Raw genomic sequence first — 19,102 nt, forward strand, 5'->3', positions numbered from 1 at the left:
ACAAATCTTTTGAAATAAAAATAATGGGGGTTGGACTCCGCCAAGGCTGCCCTTTATTACCAATTATGTTCAGAACTTTTATGGACAGAATTTCTAGGCGCTGTCAAGGTGTTGAGGGGATCCGGTTTGGTGGCCTCAGGATTGGGTTTCTGCTTTTTGCGGACGATGTGGTCCTGTTGGCGTCATCTAGCTGTGATCTACAGCTCCCGTTTCAGCAATTCGCAGCCAAGTGAGAGTCAGCCCCCTTCAAATCTGAGACCATGGTCCTCAGCCGAAATAGAGTGGATTGCCCTCTCCGGGTCGGGAATCAGGTCCTGCCTCAAGTGGAGGAGATTGATCCTACCTTCACCTATGGTCATGAGCTGTGGGTCGTGACCAAAAGAACTAGATCTCGTATATACAGGCGGCTGAAATGAGTTTCCTCCGCAGGGTGGCCGGGCTTTCCCTTAAAGATGGGGTGAGAAGCTCGGTCATCCAGGAGTGGCTTAAAGTAGAGCCGCTGCTCCTCCACACTGAGAGGAGCCAGTTGAGGTGGCTCGGGCATCTTGCCAGGATCCCTCCTCAACGTCTCCCTGGTGAGGTGTTCTGGGCACGTCCCTGCAGGAGGAGACCCCGGGGAAGACCCAGGACACGCTGGAGGGATTATATTTCTTTGCTGCCCTGGGAACGCCCTTGGATCCCCCCCACAGAATTGGCAAACGTGGCTGGGGAGAGAGAAGGCTGCTGCCCCCACGACCCGATCCTGAATAAGCAGCGGGGAATGGATGGATATTTGCTTTTTTTTTTCTCTCTTTTCATACATAATTTTCAGGAAAAAAAAAATCCATCCTTTTTTTTTCTTATTTCAAAATCTTAAATAGAAATTAAATTGTGGCTCTTGAAAATAGCAAATTTATTTCATTAGATTAAAATAAAGTTTTTAAGTTGTCTTTTTTCTAGAGGTCATTTGGTTTATACAAGTTTCATATAGCTGGGCTGAGACACGGAAAGATTATTCACCAAGAGGGTAATTCAAAGTGCTTTACAGAGACAGCAGAACATTAGAAAACAAGAAGCATAATTTAAAAATAGAACAAAAAGCAAGGAAAAGTAAATAACATTAAATAAAACAATCAAAATCATGATCAATTCTAGCTTTAAAGAAACGTGCAGATTTGAACTTAAAATAAACCAAAAATAGCTTTGAATAAAAACTACTGAAATGCAGCTGAGAACGGGGTTCTTCAACAATAAACTGTGTTTCAGCTGATCTGAAAGCTAAAATGGCTCTTTGGATTGTAAAGATTCCAGACTGGTCTCTGCTGGTTAGCGCCCCGTCGTGTGATATAAACCAGAACAATAAATAAAACGTTCTGTCTGGTTCTACTTTTGGCTTCAAAACAGCTTTGATTTTTTTTTTTTATTAAATAGAACAAGAAAGTGTTAGACACATTCCTCCATGTTGGTCCATTTTTACAAAAAGCTGAACAATTAATAGTTTTCAAATGAAAATTGTGAATAATTTTCATGCCACATGGTGCCTGATCCAGCTTTAAAACCTGCAGCATCCATGGTTTTACAAGTCCAGTCGCTTCAGTTGTGATTCCTGCGATTCTTTTATTCAGTCATTTATAAGTCGCGTCATATTTTCACTCCTCATCACCGACTTTGCCATAAATGACTCAAAAGCTGCGACAAAAAGCATGAAAGATCGGAAACTTTTAATCTTCTGAAATGTGCCTATGAAGAGAGTTTTACCAAATTTTGTTGCTACAAATATTTTTCAAGTTGAGATCTCAGAAAACTTGACGTGAATGAAACCTAGAAAGAATCCTGGATCCAATAAAGATGTAATATGAATCCTAAATAACTACAACGTGGGTCTAATCAGCATTTTCAGTCACTGTCTGGTGACTGACTGGTTTTTATAGTCAGGTTGTCATGTTCAGCCCTGTTTTTGTGTTTTATTATTACCTCCACCAAGTAGGTGACATGTTATCGTAATGTTTCCATGGATCAAGTCCATGCTTACAAGTTTTCAAAGTCTTGTTTTTATTTTGTTATTTAAATAAACCTTGGAGTCCTTCACGTCCATGCTCCCTGCTTCATCAGCCTGCAATTGGGTCCACACCCTCCACGAACCCTGATGGCTTCAGCTGAGTCTTTGCAATAAGCATGATGTTCTCAGCATACCACCAGTGTTTCAATCTTCACCTCTGGGGTTGTGTGTGTGTGTGTGTGTGTGTGTGTGTGTGTGTGTGTGTGTGTGTGCGTGTGTGGGGGGGTATAAACAGCCGATTTTTGCCTGATTTTCTGATGGTTGAAGTGACATATTTTCTCTGTCTCGGTTGATTCGAAAACCACAGCTTTCTGTTGCATTGTTTTTTTGTTTGTCGCTGCTGACATAGCCAATCAGAAGGCAAGACCATCGTCTCCACCCCAGTGTCAGTCAGAATCTCATTACTGCAGAGGTCATAAACAAACTGCCCCAGGTAAGTTAAGTCTCAGCGGGCTGCACCAGCACGAAGAGAAATAACAAGTTCTTACCCACCAATATCGCCTGTCACCCCCACATTTCAAGGAGAACTTTAAACCCTTGTAAGATACAAAAATATGTTTTCTGCTCAGACAAAATAAAATCAAAACTTCAGTGAAAGTTTTTTTTATTATTATTATTTTTCTGCTGGTGAAGCAATTTAAGCCCACAGCCTTGTGGGTAATTTCATGCATACATATTGAGCCCTTTAACTCAGCGGTGGCTGGCACCCTCAGTTATGCCTGCAGCAATATCACTTTGAGAGCACCGCACACAAACAAAGACGCCTTAGTGCAATGAATATTCAATAATGGAGCAGTTTCTGGAGCAGAGTTTAAAAAGACGAACTCGTAGGCGACATGGAGGGTCTCATGCGAGCACAGTTAGAGGGTCACGAGACGACGAGCCAGTGTGAAGAAATGAAGACGCAACATTGGAAACCCTGGAGGAAATCTTCCATTGAAATGCTGATAAAATAGTCATTTGTGAAGATGATGTTGCGGGTGCAGCAGTGAGGCAGCCTCCCCTGGCGTCCACATTCAGGATCTGACAATGATTGGAAGCGGAACAGCGCTGGTCGGTGTGAGACCCTCCAGGCCTCCCTGGCGGTCGCAATCATTATGCCGACGGCGATATCATTTCTGGATGCTGATTAAAATGTTGCCGATGTTGAAAGTAGCTGAAGGTTAAACCACAAAGGGTCCGTGTGAAGTTGTTTCACACTACATCGAACGCACACATATACGTACACACACATACACGTGCAGTGAAAACCTGACTGAAAGCACGCTGGTGGAGCCGTATGGGAACTGATTCTGATCTAGCCTTGGCTTTTATCTCCACATGATCACTTGCCCAACCTCAGCAACTATTTTCCACTTTGTCACACCACATCTCAGTGTTTATACACTCACTGGTCACTTTATTAGGTACACTTGTTCCATTGTTAGATGCAACTTAATGCATTTATTCATGTAGACATGATGAGATGAAGATTAAACGGCATCAGAATGAGAAAGAAAAGCGATTTTAGTGACTTTTGACATGATTGTTGGTCTGAATATTCTAGAAACTGCTGATCTACTCCGACTTTTACACACAGCTGTCTCCGGGTTTTACAGAGAATGATCTGAAGAACAGAGAATATCCAGTGAGCAGCAGATTTCTGGACCAAAACGTCATGTTAATGTCAAAAATCAGAGGAGAATGGGCAGACTGGTTGGAGATGATAGAAAGGCAACAAGAAGTCCAATTAGCACTTGTTCCAACCAAGATATGCAGAGTAACATTTCTAAGCACACAACACATCCAACATTGAAGCAGATGGTCTACAGCGGAAGACCAACACCGGGTGCCACTCCTGTCAGCTAAGAGGAAACTGAGGCTACAATTCACTCAGACTCACCAGCACTGGACGATAGAAGATGGAGAAACGTTGCTGGTCTGGTCTGATGAGTCTCCATTTCAGCTCCACATTTAGATTGTAAGATCAGAATCAGCTGGAAACATCATGAAAACATGGATCCATTCTGCCTTGGATGAACAGTTCAGGCTGCTGCTGGTGACATGATGTGTGGGACATTTTCTTGGCTCACTTTAGGTCCATGGTTTAACCAGCACAGCCTACCTGAATGTGGCTGCTGCCCACGTCTATCCCGTCATGACTAAAGTCTATCATCTTCTGATGGAAACTTCCAGCCGGATGATGCCCCATGTCATGAAGGCACATCATCTCCAACATGACGATGAGTTCGCTCTCCTCCAACGGCCTCCACAGTCACCAGATCTCAGTCCAACTGAGATTGTGTGATGCTATCTTGTCATTAAGGAGCATATCTTGGAGTAATTTTATTAACACCTTGTTGAGTCTATGCCACCATGAATTAAGGCAGTTCTGAAGGCATGGGACGGTCCAACCAGGTTCAAGCAAGGTGGACCTCAAAGTGGTTACTGAGTGTCCTTTGATTGTTGAGGATCAAATTCACTTTAATTCAGCAACTATCCTGAAAAAGTCATTTATTTTTTGTTTGGATGCAACCAGGCTTACATCACTGTGTCTCTACAACCAGACGAGTGTGGACCGTTGAAATAAACAGCTTTGTCTGTGTTCAACTGTTTTCCATTCATGTAACTTTGATATCATTGTTATGGATTGGTGGAAGATTGGTCTAAGCTGTGCAGAGTAAGCAGTAACATTAGAAGTGTTGCATTCAGCCTCAAACCCAATATATTTGTATCATTCTGGCTGTGTTGACAAGCTTTAGGATGGATTATGTTTCATCAAATTTGAATCCTTTCAGCCAACCTTCCCTGCTGAAACTTAAGGTCCAAATAAAACTCAACCTGCAGTGTATGCATAACCAGTTTGCCTAAATATAATCAACAACAAGAGGCAAAGACAGAAACATGTTATCTTTCTAAACTGTTAAAGTATTTAACAACAAAGTTCCTACAGCTGGAAGTGGGTTGGATTTACGAAACTGATTAAGAACAGGTAGATACAGTGTGAAAACTCTGTCGTTGGATGTTGAACCCCAAAATATTTACTGTAGTCATCTGAGGTGCGCATAGCATCAAAAATGTAAGCTAAATGTTTATGAAATGTTCTACAGAGATGAATGGTTGAGTCAGTATTGTGGTAAAATGTGAGCATCTGTAATTACGTGAAATATGACATCATCTTATGTGCCGCGACAGTCACATTTTCTCGTAAAGTCGCAAAAAAATGGGCAAAAGCAAGCCAGACATGTAATATATGGTGTCAACCCACTTTTAAGAACCATTGATTGTTTTGAACTGCGTTAGAGCTGTGGTCCAACAGATCTTTCACCTGTGTGTGTGTGTGTGTGTGTGTGTGTGTGTGTGTGTGTGTGTGTGTGTGTGTGTGTGTGTGTGTGTGTGTGTGTGTGTATAAACTCAGGATATATTTTTCAATGTCCTTATTCTTACAGGATGTCCCCAAATCATCAAAGCAAACCATGTGCTTCGGATTAGATATCAGGGAGTAATGCTGGGAAACATTAAAAAGAAAATACTTTGCTGCAATTTAATCACAGCATCAGACTTTTACTGGATGTCGAGTACAATTTTCATTTCTATATAAATAAAGATACGCTATAAAACAAGGAATATACTCAGATCACAGACTTAAATATGATCATTCTTAGATTAAACCATTTTTAAAAAAGTATATTTTAGGGTTTCTCATCCCCACATGTTCACTGTTTTGTGTTAAAATGTTTCAGCAATCAGTCACGCTGTTGTCTCCTGCAGTCCAGAAATTCACCGTATTTCTCTGAATACTTCATGCAGCATGAGGCTCATAAATTAATTTAACAGATAGATACCCCCTCAAACTCATCTAGTCACAGCAGAAAATGAACCTGCTGAGGTTTTTGTTAAATGGAGGCTCTGGTGAGCGGGTTGTGAGCGAGGATTTAGTGCACCTTAAGGGAGTCCCTCCTTTTCCAAACTGAAAATATGCCTCTGCAATCTCATCTCATATTAATTTGTCACGGAGAAGGTAGTCGTGCTGTTGCTCTGTGCTGCCCTCTGGCTAGCTCACATCTATCCATCGTCTTGCAGAGCTACAAGCCTTTAAATGCCTTCATTCTGCAAGTGCTTGTTCCACAATTTAACTTTGGCTTGTTTTTCTCGGCCCACCTCTCACACTTCTCGGTCCTTTTTTCCCGTTCCCATCCTCCTTCGCCTATCGGCTGTGACCGTGTCACAATTATGCATCCTCCTGTGAGACAATTAAAACTGAGCTACCTCCCCGAGAGGAAGGGATCGAGGAAATAATGATGTTAGATTTGTTTGTGCAGTCGGCTGTCTCCTTTGAACTAGCACCTCTTGAAGTAGTTTCTGTGTGTTCTAGTGCCACCTCTTATCAAGGACGTTCTGCCTTTCAGCTACGCCATCCAACAAAATAAATAAGCTGTCTGCATCTCACTCGGCGGTGGAAAATATCACCCATGTTGATGCTGGTCGTCCTCTTTCATCCCCGTCCTAAACAAGCCCTTCTCTCTCCTTCTTTTGACAGGTGCAAGTGCAATCTTCACGCCAACAGCTGTGTGTATGACAAAGAGAAGCTGAGCTGTGAGTGTGAACACAACACCACCGGCCCCGACTGCGGCCGCTGCAAGAGGAACTACCAAGGGCGAGCGTGGAGCGCCGGCTCCTACCTGCCCATCCCCAAGGGCACAGCAAATATCTGTGAGTAGAAAGGCACCCATGAACACACACCACCAAGATGGTGACTAATTAAAAGGATGAGCAACTTGGCAGTGCAGGAATTAGTAAAGTTTTTAACAGACAAGTGATGAAAGGTAGAGTCCAATTAGTGATGTCTTGTGTGTCATCTTGGAGAGTTTTGGCAAGAGGGCAGCGCTGCGCAGTAGTGTTTAAAAAGTCACAATGAATTATTCTTACAAGATGTTACACTGAATCACTGTCAAAGCGCATATGACTTGTATCCCAGCATTTTAAAAGACAAAAACTCATCTAAAGGAGGATTTTATAAGGAATGATGCATGTAGATAAAAGCATCAGGCTATATGAGCTACAGCTGGTTGGCTCTGCCTGGCCTGTAGTTTTACTGCCATATTTCTGCCTTAAACACACACAGCGTGAAGTCAGTGTTTTAGCTGAAAGGACCACTTGTGTTCACACCTCATTTGGTTTCCTCTACTGCCCTGTATTAAGCCAGGAAAGCATTCAGCCTCATGACATAAGTACTACCCTGGTGAAGCGTCTGGCCTTTACACACTGAGACCAATGCAAATGAATGACTTCAAATTGCAAATATTACATCCATCCATCCATCCATCCATTCAGAAGTTCTCCGCTGCTTATCCAGAGTCGGGTCACGGGGGCAGCAGCCTAAGCAGGGAAGCCCAGACTTCCATCTCCCCAGCCACATTTGCCAACTCTGCGGGGGAATCCTGAGGCGTTCCCAGGCCAGCCGAGAGATATAATCCCTCCAGCGTGTCCTGGGTCTCCCCCGGGGTCTCCTCCCAGAGGGACGTGCCTGGAACACCTCACCAGGGAGGTCCAGGAGGCATCCTGGCCAGATGCCCTAACCACCTCAACTGGTTCCTCTCGATGCGGAGGAGCAGTGGCTCTACTCTGAGGCCCTCCCAGATGACAGAGCTCCTCACCCTATCTCTAAGGGAGAGCCCGGCCACCCTGCGGAGGAAACTCATTTCAGCCGCCTGTATACGAGATCTTGTTCTTTCGGTCACGACTCGCAGCTCATGACCATAGGTGAGGGTAGGAACGTATTTTGACTGATAAATTGAGCGTTTCGCCTTTTGGCTCAGCTCCTTCTTCACCACGACAGACCGGCGCAGAGTCTGCAGACGCTGCACCGATCCGTCTGTCGGTCTCACGCTCCATCCTTCCCTCAGTCATGAACAAGACCCCGAGATATTTAAACTCCTCCACTGGATGGAATGGAGTCAATCCCAGTAACCCGAAGCGGGTTGCACTCTGGACATGTCGCCAGTCCATCACAGGCCCGAGGTCTTCTGTGTGAATTATTCAGACAAAATATTAGTATATTAGTAGTTGTGTAATGGTCTTAAGTAATGATTAAAAAGCAAACACAAAGAAGCAATCAGACCACTATTTTGCTTGCTTTAATGCTGTACTGGACAAGTTATAAAAATAAATATATCATTAAATTGTAAAATAAAATTAATTAATGAATTAATTAATTCATTAATTAATTTGGCTCATTTATTTGTTTTTCACATCGGATTCACTCTTAAAAGAAGTTGAAGAAGCAAAGCTTTTTACTACCAGTAGAAAATGGGCTGTATTGTTCTCTAATCTCTGTTTTCCTTTTTTTTCTTCCCCTCCAAATTTCTGCTGTCTATTCTGTATTTTTGTTCCCCGGGAGAAAAATAACATCTGCTCTTCCTGTGGCGCAAACAAAGCAAGGACACAGTGTCAGACAGAACTCTGCACATGCAGTCATAACATCACTAAAGTGAAGAGCAGGAAGTCAACAACAGCTTTATTTACAATATAACGTGTTCACACTAAGAAAAAGGCCAGAGAGAAATGTTTACTCACATTTTTCTGTTTGTTTTGGATAAATAATAATTTTAAAAAATTGTATTTTTAGCTGATGGTTGAGATAAAAGTTAATAATGTCCATGAAATGTTCATTTGAAAAAGCAGTGATATAAAAACACTGAGTTCAGATGTTACATACCCAAACCAACTGGACCAGAAACAGGGTTAACTAGTCTAACACTTACATTGTGTTAACCTGCATCAACCAATCACATGGCAGGCGTTAGTTTGGCCAAGACCAGTGGTTCTCAAACTGAAGGTCAGGGGTCACCAAAAAATTGCAAAAACTATATAACCAGTGGTGCCCAGTTCGGGTAGGCTGTGTCTCCCAGTTTATATATATATATTCCACAGCACCTCCTCCTGGCCAGACAGAGAAGCTGCATAACTCTTGCACTGCACGTACCCTGCTCTGCCTTTTCCTCTCATATCATCACAACGGTGTGTGAAGTGTCGTCCATTCCACCATATAAAATTATCTACGTAAACAAGCAGATTGCTACTCAGCTTTTTGACATTACTGCACTATGCTAATGGTCTACGTACGTTCACAAAGTTGGATGACATTCTCACCGGAAGGATGACCCTGCTAGAGAAGCTTCAACAACTTTTCTTTGAGGAAAAAAACGTTGATACGCTACTGGTTGTCATGACATACAAAGTTAAATAGTCTGGGACTGCTATTAAAAAACTTGGCTAACATTGCGAGTTTTTAATGGTGTCTTACAATTTTGATTGCATGAGATTAGGCAGGCACTTACCAGCCTGCACATTTTAAATGATCATTTGTGTAACCGGGCCAATTTCAGACCGCCTGCCTACCGAACCCTAGAGCCCATGACATGGATACAACCTACATTTATCAAAAAGCTGGGTTCTTTCAAGGTACTATGTCTTACTCCAACCATCCAAAGACAAGTTAGTTTAATTGATTACTCTAAATTGTCCCTCAGAATGATTGTGAACGTGAATGGTTGTTTGCCTTTGTGTTGGCCCTGCAATGGACTGGTGACCAGTCTAGCATGTACCTGCCTCTTGCCTGATGACCGTTGTGATGGCCTCAGGCTCCCCCTCAACCCCCATATTGGACTGAGCAGTAAAGAAAATAAATGAATAACAAAATTAAATTGTTAATGCACAGATAAATTCGTTCTATTTTGCAACTTCCTTTTTTACCCCATTAACGCATCGACAACAAAGTTAGTACACGTGTCATATTGATGATCTAAACCTGGTATTTTATCTGTAAAGGAAGCTGATGTTGGGCGTGTACATGCCTTGTCTCAACTGTGAAACGTCAAAAACCACTTTACTCTCCTTATTTATGAGGAATCTGACAGTTTTCCAGCCTGAAATTTAGATAATCCTGCAAGATGAGCCATCTGATATACACACCATCACTCGGCTGTCAGAAGGGGTTGTGTGGATGTGGGGGTCACATACTCCAACATATGTTAACTTGGGGAGGTTATTCAAAAGGCTGAAGAACCTCTGGTGACTTGCTGAAGTTTAGAATGAGCCAGACAGAAGATTGGGGGCCTTGACTAGTTGCAGGTCCCAGACAGGCTGGAAACTGCTGATCTGCTGGAATTTTCACACACCACCATCTGTATGGTTCAGAATGCTGTGAGGAAGATAAACGTGAGCAGCAGTTGTCTGGATGAAACAGCAAACAGGCTATAATTCACAAACTGTAGCATTGCCCAGGTTGAACAAATGGAAACGTTTTCCTGTAATGGTGAGTTTTTTCCCTCCTGTATTTAGATGGAGGGGGGGCAGAAACGAGCCCAATGTCAAGCTGATGCAGAGTTTTAGTCACACGCTTAGTCTCAGGCGAGACCGGCTGTTCTGGATCGGTTCTGACATAATCATGGTCTTCAGTTGAGCCTCTGCTGAATCCGTGTCACCTGCCTGCTCTGACCCTTTGTGAGTAACTAGTGACGAACCGCAAATGTGTGAAGAGCTACAGTAAGATATGATGATTCTTCCACATCATATGATGTGGAAGAAGAGTTTTTAATACCACCATGCATTGAAAAGCATTTTTTTTGTGTTTATTTTTGGTTACACAAGAGTTGTAAAAGCACGACATAAAGTGTCATGAAGAAGCCAAACAAGTTCAAAGATTTCAATTTACTTCAACGTCATTTTTAATCCTTAAATTCTTGGTGAACATGTTTGATTATCTGTCGCTTTGTTGGAGAGCTCAGCATGCGTTGGGCAGAAAAAGACCAAACAAAAAGTATTATTACTGAACATTTCCATTCTTTTATGAGCACAGTGTAGCATCTTCTGATGGAAACTTCCAGCAGGATGATGCACCATGTCACAAAGCTCACATCATCTCCACCATGACGATGAGTTCACTGTCCTCCAACGGCCTCCACAGTCACCAGATCTCAGTCCAACGGAGCAGCCTTTGGACGTGGTGGAACAGGAGATTCTCATCATGGATGTGCAGCAACTGTGTGATGCTTCATGTCAAAAATCTCAGAGGAATCTTTCCAACACCTCGTTGAATCTGTAGCTGCGTTTCCATGACATTTTTTTGCGAAACAAAAGCAACAAACAGTTGTGATGAAAGGTGTTTCCACTGAACAGCGTTTTGCACATTAGCCTCAGTTCTTGTAAGATCTCATCTGGTTGATGAGATTTTACAAGAATTGCAAAGTTGCCTTGTAGCGTTCTGTTGGGGTTTTCTACTTGCTGCAGAGAATTTCATACTTTTCGAAGCTTTTCTCGCTCATTATATTTTCGTTGCGTTGTTTGTTTCACACCACGCCATCTTTACCGGAAATGAACTGGTCACACGACCCCCCCCACACACGTCACGTCCAGAGACACATAAATGCAGAAAAATTGTTTCCATTATACTTTTTCTGTATCGAAACGTGGTATGAAAAACCACCTTATGAGAGCGTAAAATCTTTTTAGCAATATTTTAAATCTTTTTTAAAATGTAGGTGTTTCCATTAGTGTTTTTTTTTTTATTGCAATTTGTAGTTTTTGCACAAGTCAAAGTGTCACGGAAACACAGCTTGTAACGCTGAGAATTAAGGCAGTTCTGAAGACAAAAATCAGGTCCAGCTAGCAACACATATGTAGCACTCACTGATTGCCTGCAATCAGTGTTGCTTATTTCATAATATGCATGAAACTAAAACTCTGTAGTTGTCCTCATTAATGTTGTCATTATGCAGTGACACGGCCTCACCTGAATGTGGCTCTCATGCACCAGCCAATTCAAAGTGATGAGCAGCAGGACTTTAAGTTTATATGCACTGGCATTCTCCTCAAAGCCCAACTTTTATCCTGGCCTGTCTTTTTATTGCATCCGCTGTGATTTCTGCCTCTCTTGGCGGTGCTCGAGGACCCTCGGCCGCGAGCCATTGATGACTTATTCTGGCTCCCCGAAGGGTCCATGTTATGAGACTTAGGGAGGGTTAGTGAAATAGCCATTCCCAGAGCCCAGATTGACAGCACATTATTAAAAAAAAAGGTGACACACACACACACAGGTGCTCATACAGATCGACACACGCACTCCTTCCATCTTTCATGCACAAGGGCACAAACACACACTGCAAAAGTGATGAAAAACAGTCCTGCTAGAAAATGCATTATTATACTTTGTCTTTGAGGAGGCAAAATCCATAATGTAATAATGCTGCAAAAAGAAATCTATTGGAATGCAAGGTTATCCTTCCTGAACAGAGAAGAAAACGCACGAGTCTGACAGAAAAATGCACCCCGTGCCACGTTGTAATTACCCAAACTCTCTCCTCCTTCGCGTTTCCTTGTGAAGCCAGCGAGCATATGGCGTCTCCACAGACGCAAATTCATCAAAGATGAAAATGTAATTAAGCTTTAATTTCTTTTTTACTATGCCCATCAAGTCGTCTGACGGGATAAGGCGGTCAATGAATCATCCTCTGGAGGGGGTGTGGAGTTCGGGGCTGTTGATACGTCGCCTCACAATGGCGCCGCATTTAGAACGCAGAAGAAGAACAGGATTTAAAGAGTGATGGGGAAAGAAATGGATGGTAAAGATGGAGGGAGGAGAAGTGGGCATCACTCTTTGTCACAGCTAACTTGGCCCCTTTAGGAGGAGAGGGGGGGTGACGGGGAGGGGGGTTGTGTTGCTCTCTCGCCCACCCTCCTCTCATCCTCACTCATTCTCGTTTCCTTCCAGAAGGAGAGGGATCAGTCGGAGAATTAACCATGGCAGTTCATTTCACTGTAGGACTGAGGATGCTGAGGGGAACAGAAGTTGGCGGTGCAGGAGTGGGGGGGGGCGGCAGCTGCTGGCCTCTGAAAACTTTATTTTAGACGGTATAAATGTGTCCTGGTTCGGTGCAGTGAGCGCGCCGTCGCTGGTAAAACAATCCTTCTCAGTGGAAGCTGTTTGTGTCTGTTTGTGTATTTTCCTCAGCAACCTTCCCTCCAAACCGCTTCACATGTGTGTCACGTGTTGCAAGAAATAGCTTAAAAATAGACATTACAGTCATTCTCCGGATGAATCGGATGTCAAAGCCAAGAGTTACCATCAGGCGTTTATTATGCTGCCAAACGGAACAATTTGCTAGAAAAAGATCTTTAAAAACTTTATTTAAAAAAGTAAATCTGTGATTAATATGTCAATATTGTTATGATTAATTCTGCTTCATTCATTCATTCAGAAACAATCCATTAGTTTCTAAGGGTGTAAATCCTAATTCAACTGTTACAACAGTTTAGTGGATAACAGTTTTATATTGTAAATTTCGCCACGATGCTTTCAGCTAAATTTGATCTGATTCAGGAGATCAATAGGAAATGGTTTTACGCGGTGTTGAAATATTGGACTGATTGCTGTCCAGTCATATTAATTTTGCAAGCTCACATGTCCTTAGTGAATAAAATGGGTTGTTAAAGAAACTATAATGGTTAAAGTTTTTAATAGCAGATGTATTTTGTGTTTTTTTCTGTTGTAAAGCGTCATGTGACCAAATGTCCACCCCACTCCCTAAACCTTTGTTGTGGTCTGCTCAATGTCTTTACAGACATACATAATGCCGGGGCCTTGAGATGTCTGCACTCTGTGGTCTGATTTACTAAAACAGACCATTCTTGATTAGAACAACAGAAGTTTAGGGCGGGCAATTCTCGCCCTTAAGCGAGGGTAAAAGGATGGTTTAGTCTGGAACTTGGTTAGAGCATTTTCAGACTTCCCACTGCGTTGGACCTCTGAACTGTCTCTCCAAAGTGCAATTTGTATTGCTCTGTTCTTTCTTGTTTTCTGTTCAATAAACCTTGTAATCTTTTCCACTTTAGAACCAGACTCCTCGTCATGGACAGACTTTTTTCCACAACACCTTCATTTACTACACAGGGCTGCATAGTATGGCACGCTACATAGTGAACTCATTCTGTTGGCGATTTGGACACGAAGCTGGATATATTCTCCTCCTCACAGATCACATGACTACTGGTTGTCACCATGGCAACCACCACGCATCGTTCCATATCCATATCGTTCCATATATTATTCAACAAATAAAGATACAAAATGAAGGATCTATAGTTTTTTTTTTTCTCAACCTGCTTTGATGTTTGTGTCACCTGCGCCACTTTGAACTCCTGCCTGCAATGCATTGTGGTCTGTTGATGCTCACTGTTTTTCTAGATGCATTGTGGGGAACTGTGGGTGCACTACTGCTCTCTGGACATTCAGACACCCCTGGAAAATGGCATGACCACTTCACAGGGCACCATCATGCTCCTTTTCATCCATGTAAACCTTGAAGCCATCAGAACCCAGTGTGAGACATATGATACATACAGTTTCTCAGACATTTGGCAGCACTTTATGGTTTAAGTTTGTTCAAAATCCTGTTGAACACAATCGGATTTTTGTCTTCAGCCCCGTAATGAACACCTGAAAGCAGAAGGTTACAGCTACTATAAAAAATATGACATCACCTGCTAATAAATGGTAAAAAATCCCTTTTACATTTTGTTAAAGGGACAAATAAAGACCTCATAAAAAACTTTACTTATCTGATCATTTTTTCATGGTTTGGGTCTGGATGGGTGAATTTGATGTAACGCTGTGGGCAGTAAAGCTTTAGAATGGATGAATAAATAAAATAAAAAATGTAGTATTTTCACAGTTACAAGTGAATCCTACAAATATGTTAAAATTGAAGCTACTTGACAGCATTGGTATTTATACAACATTTTATTGTTTCAGTCGAAGCTGATTGGATGTTTGTCCTATTTGACAGTCCTCACTTCATTCAGCACTGCCAGCTTTAAAACCACCGTGGATAGCTATTTTAAAAAATGTTGCTTAATGTGTACAAATATCAGTAATTTTTTTTTTACTTTTATTTATTTTATTTTTTTTAATAATTTGGACATTTTTAGGTTCAATATATAAGATATTGCTCAGACTGTTCATTTACATGCATGAATGTTTTTTTTTTAATCCATCTGAATGGAAATAACTGCACTAAAGCTTTCAATGGATCCAGGAAAACATTAAATATTTATTTACTTAATATCAAATCATTTTGTGGTAAAACTTGTCATCGTTTTACAAAGTTTTACATCGAAGCAGTACATAGAAAGATCAAATAATACTATTAAATCATCATGTAACTCAACACATGAATATTTCTGCCATCTTTGACATTATTGTTTACTTTTATGTATAAATAAAGAAAACATTTAAACTTATTTCACATAACTTGCTGCTTTTCTCAACTATTTGTCTGTTAACATAACTATTTATTTCTCAGCGATGTGGTAGAACACATGAAAGAGTTGCATTAAATCAGATTTAAGCTGCACCCTTGTCTTTGTGCTGGCGCTTCTGTTTGCAGTTCGGAGCAGAGGTATTAAATATTATATCCTGTATTCTCCATAATGAGTATTATCATGAATCCAGTGAGAGATTTACTGTACCTGGGAGCTGGTACTGCTGTGACTTGTGTGACATAAACAGGAACATTATATAAAGCAGCGCAGCCTTGCTGAGCATCCTTGTAGGTGTTCAGTTGCTGAGGTGAGTTCTAGTTGTTATGACAGCCATAAGAAAAACCTTCAATCCCCTGCAGCGACTGCTTTTTACTTCTCACACTTGTACACGATGTGTGCTTTAATATGTTGTTTGATATCATGACTGACATTAATAACCCAAAGTCTCTCCTGCTGGCATCAGAACTCTTCATCAGGCATAAGAGAGTAAAACAAATGGCACTTTTTCCATGCGATCTGTAACACTTTGGGGAAAAAAAGTCTTTGTTTATCCACAACCTGGCAGAATGAGTAGATTACCTTGTCAGGCCAGGATCAACAGACACTTGTTCAGATTTAGCCAAAGCCAGTCAGAGTGTATGGATCTCCGTTTGATCAAAGCAGCGCAGGGCATGAACATGCAGTGGGCTTCTCTGGAGTGATTCCTCCCCTGCATACGAAGAGCGGGCACACAGTCATCCTACTTCTGCATTCCAGATGGGAATGACGAGAAGCGCTGACACATCGGGAGGTTACACACACCGGTTTGATTTCTGAGAGGCTTTCACAGAGCGTTTATGTTCTGCTGCTGTCTTCGTATGAGTCAGTGCAAAGTTGCCGGATGCTGCAACCTTCCGTCCAAACTAGAGATGTCGACGCTGGAAATGAAACCAAACACACATTTTTCACTCATGTTAACAAAGGAGCTTCACTTGATTGATCTCCTTTCTTGTGTGGAGAACAAATCCCATCTGAACTTATAACCCTGATTTTCAGTCTTTCATGCGTGAACACAATTACTGTAAATGGGTCATGAACACACTGTATGCTTTATGATTCAGGCTTCAAGAGCTAGCTTCAGTAATCACTTGTTTCTGTGACATCTCCACTCATGAGCTAATAAGCAACTACACACACTGAAAGAAATGTAAATCACATGTTTGTTCACAATATTTAATTCAGTTCAGCTTTATTTGTGTAGCGCTGCACTTCACAACCGTGTAATCTCAGGGCATCTTACAGACACATCGGTTTGAGCCAGCTTATCATAAATAGTCTAGCTAAGAGACACCAACAGGTTGCGTTGAATCTTGATGCATGAGGCGACAGTGAGAAGGAAAAAACTCCCTTTTAACATGAAGGGAAAACCCTCAGCAGAACCCGGCTCAGGGAGGACAGCCATCTGCCTGGACTGGTTGGGGTGGAGAGGACAGGAAAGACAGATCAACATGTAGAGCAGCTTTTATCCAGGAAGACCTCCAAAAAGAGGAGGAATGTTAATGATGCCAGTAGTGAGTAATGCCTCTTTTTCATTAGGATCCGCTTGTCTCAACTTAACTCGCCTCAACTCGTCTCAGCTCGATCCCATTTCTTTTCCATTCCAGTTTAGTGTTGGACCATGGAACAGACTTTTGTTGCACCATTGCTTGCCACGTAATGTCATCAACTTGCAAGTTGGAGTCGCTCTTCCAGTGGTATCACTCCCTGACCTCTGATTGGGCACGCCCCTGACCAATAGCAGAAAGCAGTCTGGCAACGTCACACACAACCCGACTCAGCTCGCTTAGAACCTGGGCTGAAGAGTTACAAAGAAAGTACTGGTGAACGGGCGCAAAAGCCAAGTGGAAAACCCTGCAAACCAACCCGAGGTGAGATAAGTTGAGACGAGCTGGTACTAATGGAAAAGGGCCATAAGTAAGTTTTGTTTATATAGCACATTTAAGCACAGTACACGCTGACCAAAGTGTTTTACAGAGTTAAAAATACCATAAAAGAAAGAAAAAGAACACAACAATTAAAAAGGAAAAAAAACCTACTCAAATGAACCCTACTGACAGACATGTAATTAATGTGTAGAGACTACTGTCATATAATTGTACATGAAGGAAAAGCAGCAAAGAAATGAAAAGGAGGTGCTCAATGCATCATTGGACGTCCCCATGGCTGAACAATACAACGTTACTTATGGATGTTGGCCTTGCCAGTACCAGGTTGGACCTCATCATGCCTTTAGAACGGCCGTAATTCTTTGTAGCATAGATTGATCAAGGTGTTGGAAACGTTCCTCAGATTTAGCTCCAGATACACGTGATGGCATCGCTCAGTTGCTGCAGATTACATTTTGTTGTAGATTACAAACAAATCTTTAGCTATTCATTTTTCTTGATTTCAGTTAGGAAAAACAACACAGTAGCCAGACCATCATTCTGCTGCTATAATGCCCAAAATGACAAGTAAAAAATCAATAAAAACAATAAAAATTACCAAAACTTTATAATGGATTTTTTTTTTTTTTAATTAAATTTTTTAACAAAAAAATTTATTTTGAAATTGTGAAGCAAAAAGTCCCGATACTCAATTTTTTAATTCAATTTCCCACCCCTAATGGACATGGTGTGTAAGGCTGTGATGTTTAAACCACGCTCAGTTGGTACTCAGTGGTGCAAAGTGTGCTCATAAAATATTCCCCACAACATCACACCATCTGGTTGTCTGAGCTGCTGATACAAGGCCTTCATCTTGTTTCCACCTAATTCTGACCCTACCATCTGAATGTTGCAGCAGATTTTAGACTCATGAGACCAGACGAGTTTGTTCCATCTACTACTGTCCAGTTCTGTTGAGTCTGAGAATTTTAGCCTCAGTTTCCTATTTTTAGCTGACATTAGTGGCATCCTGGGTGGTTTTCTGCTGCTGTTTCTATCATCTCCAACCAGTCTGTCCATTCTCCTCTGACCTCTGACATCAGCAAGATATTCTGGTCCAGACAACTGCTGCTCGCTGGGTATTTTCTGTTATTCAGACCATTCTCTGTAAAGCCTAGAGATCGTTGTGTGTGAAAATGCCAGTAGATCAGCGGTTTCTGAAATACTCAGAGCAATAACCATGCCAACTTTAAACCACTTAAATCCTCTGTTTTCCTCATCAGCTGTGTTCCATTACCACTGGAGTTCCACTAAATCTCATAATTAAAAAAACTGGTATTGGAAATACCTAAATAAAAAATACACTAAAATGTCACCAAAAAGTTTTTACATTCTCATGAGGCGGTTTTTCAGATGTGTAAATGTAGAATTATATGACAAAAGTGTCATGGAAACACTTTACCTGACCTGACTGGGGTCACATTACCAGTTCATTTCAAGTGAAGATGACACAGTTTGTATGGACAGAGAAGGAGACAGAACTCTTTTTACAAATAATTAAAGAGAAAATTTTATAAACAGATAAATTACGTGTTCAGACATGGGTCGCCGCAAAGGACAGGACATTATCCACACTTTCGTCTTTTGTCCTGTCTTGCTCCATGGATGGATGGAATGGTATCCATTCCAGCTGTCTGTAGAGCCGAAAACCAGTTTCCCAGCATGATGGAAGATGTCACAGCCAGAGTTATGATTAACACCCGCACACAAAGATACACTCTTGAGTTCTTCAAAAGCCACAATTCCTCCGCAGCAAGAGGAAAACCTTGCAACACAATGTATTTGTATCAATAAAGACTGC

At 41.7% G+C, this 19,102-nt stretch overlaps 1 protein-coding gene across 1 annotated transcript in view; it reads left to right on the forward strand.

The window, feature by feature from the left end:
* The window catches only part of ntng1a (netrin g1a), a gene marked incomplete at both ends in the record, with an annotated part of 138,351 nt that overhangs the window by 92,607 nt on the left and 26,642 nt on the right, over nt 1-19,102 (forward strand). The window contains one exon of the mRNA XM_079260227.1: nt 6,558-6,734. Within this exon, the coding sequence (XP_079116353.1) occupies nt 6,558-6,734 (177 nt within the window). The remainder of the gene's footprint in view (nt 1-6,557; nt 6,735-19,102) is intronic.

The sequence above is a fragment of the Telmatherina bonti genome (assembly GCF_933228915.1).
Source record: "Telmatherina bonti genome assembly, chromosome: 20".
NCBI lineage: Eukaryota > Metazoa > Chordata > Actinopteri > Atheriniformes > Telmatherinidae > Telmatherina > Telmatherina bonti.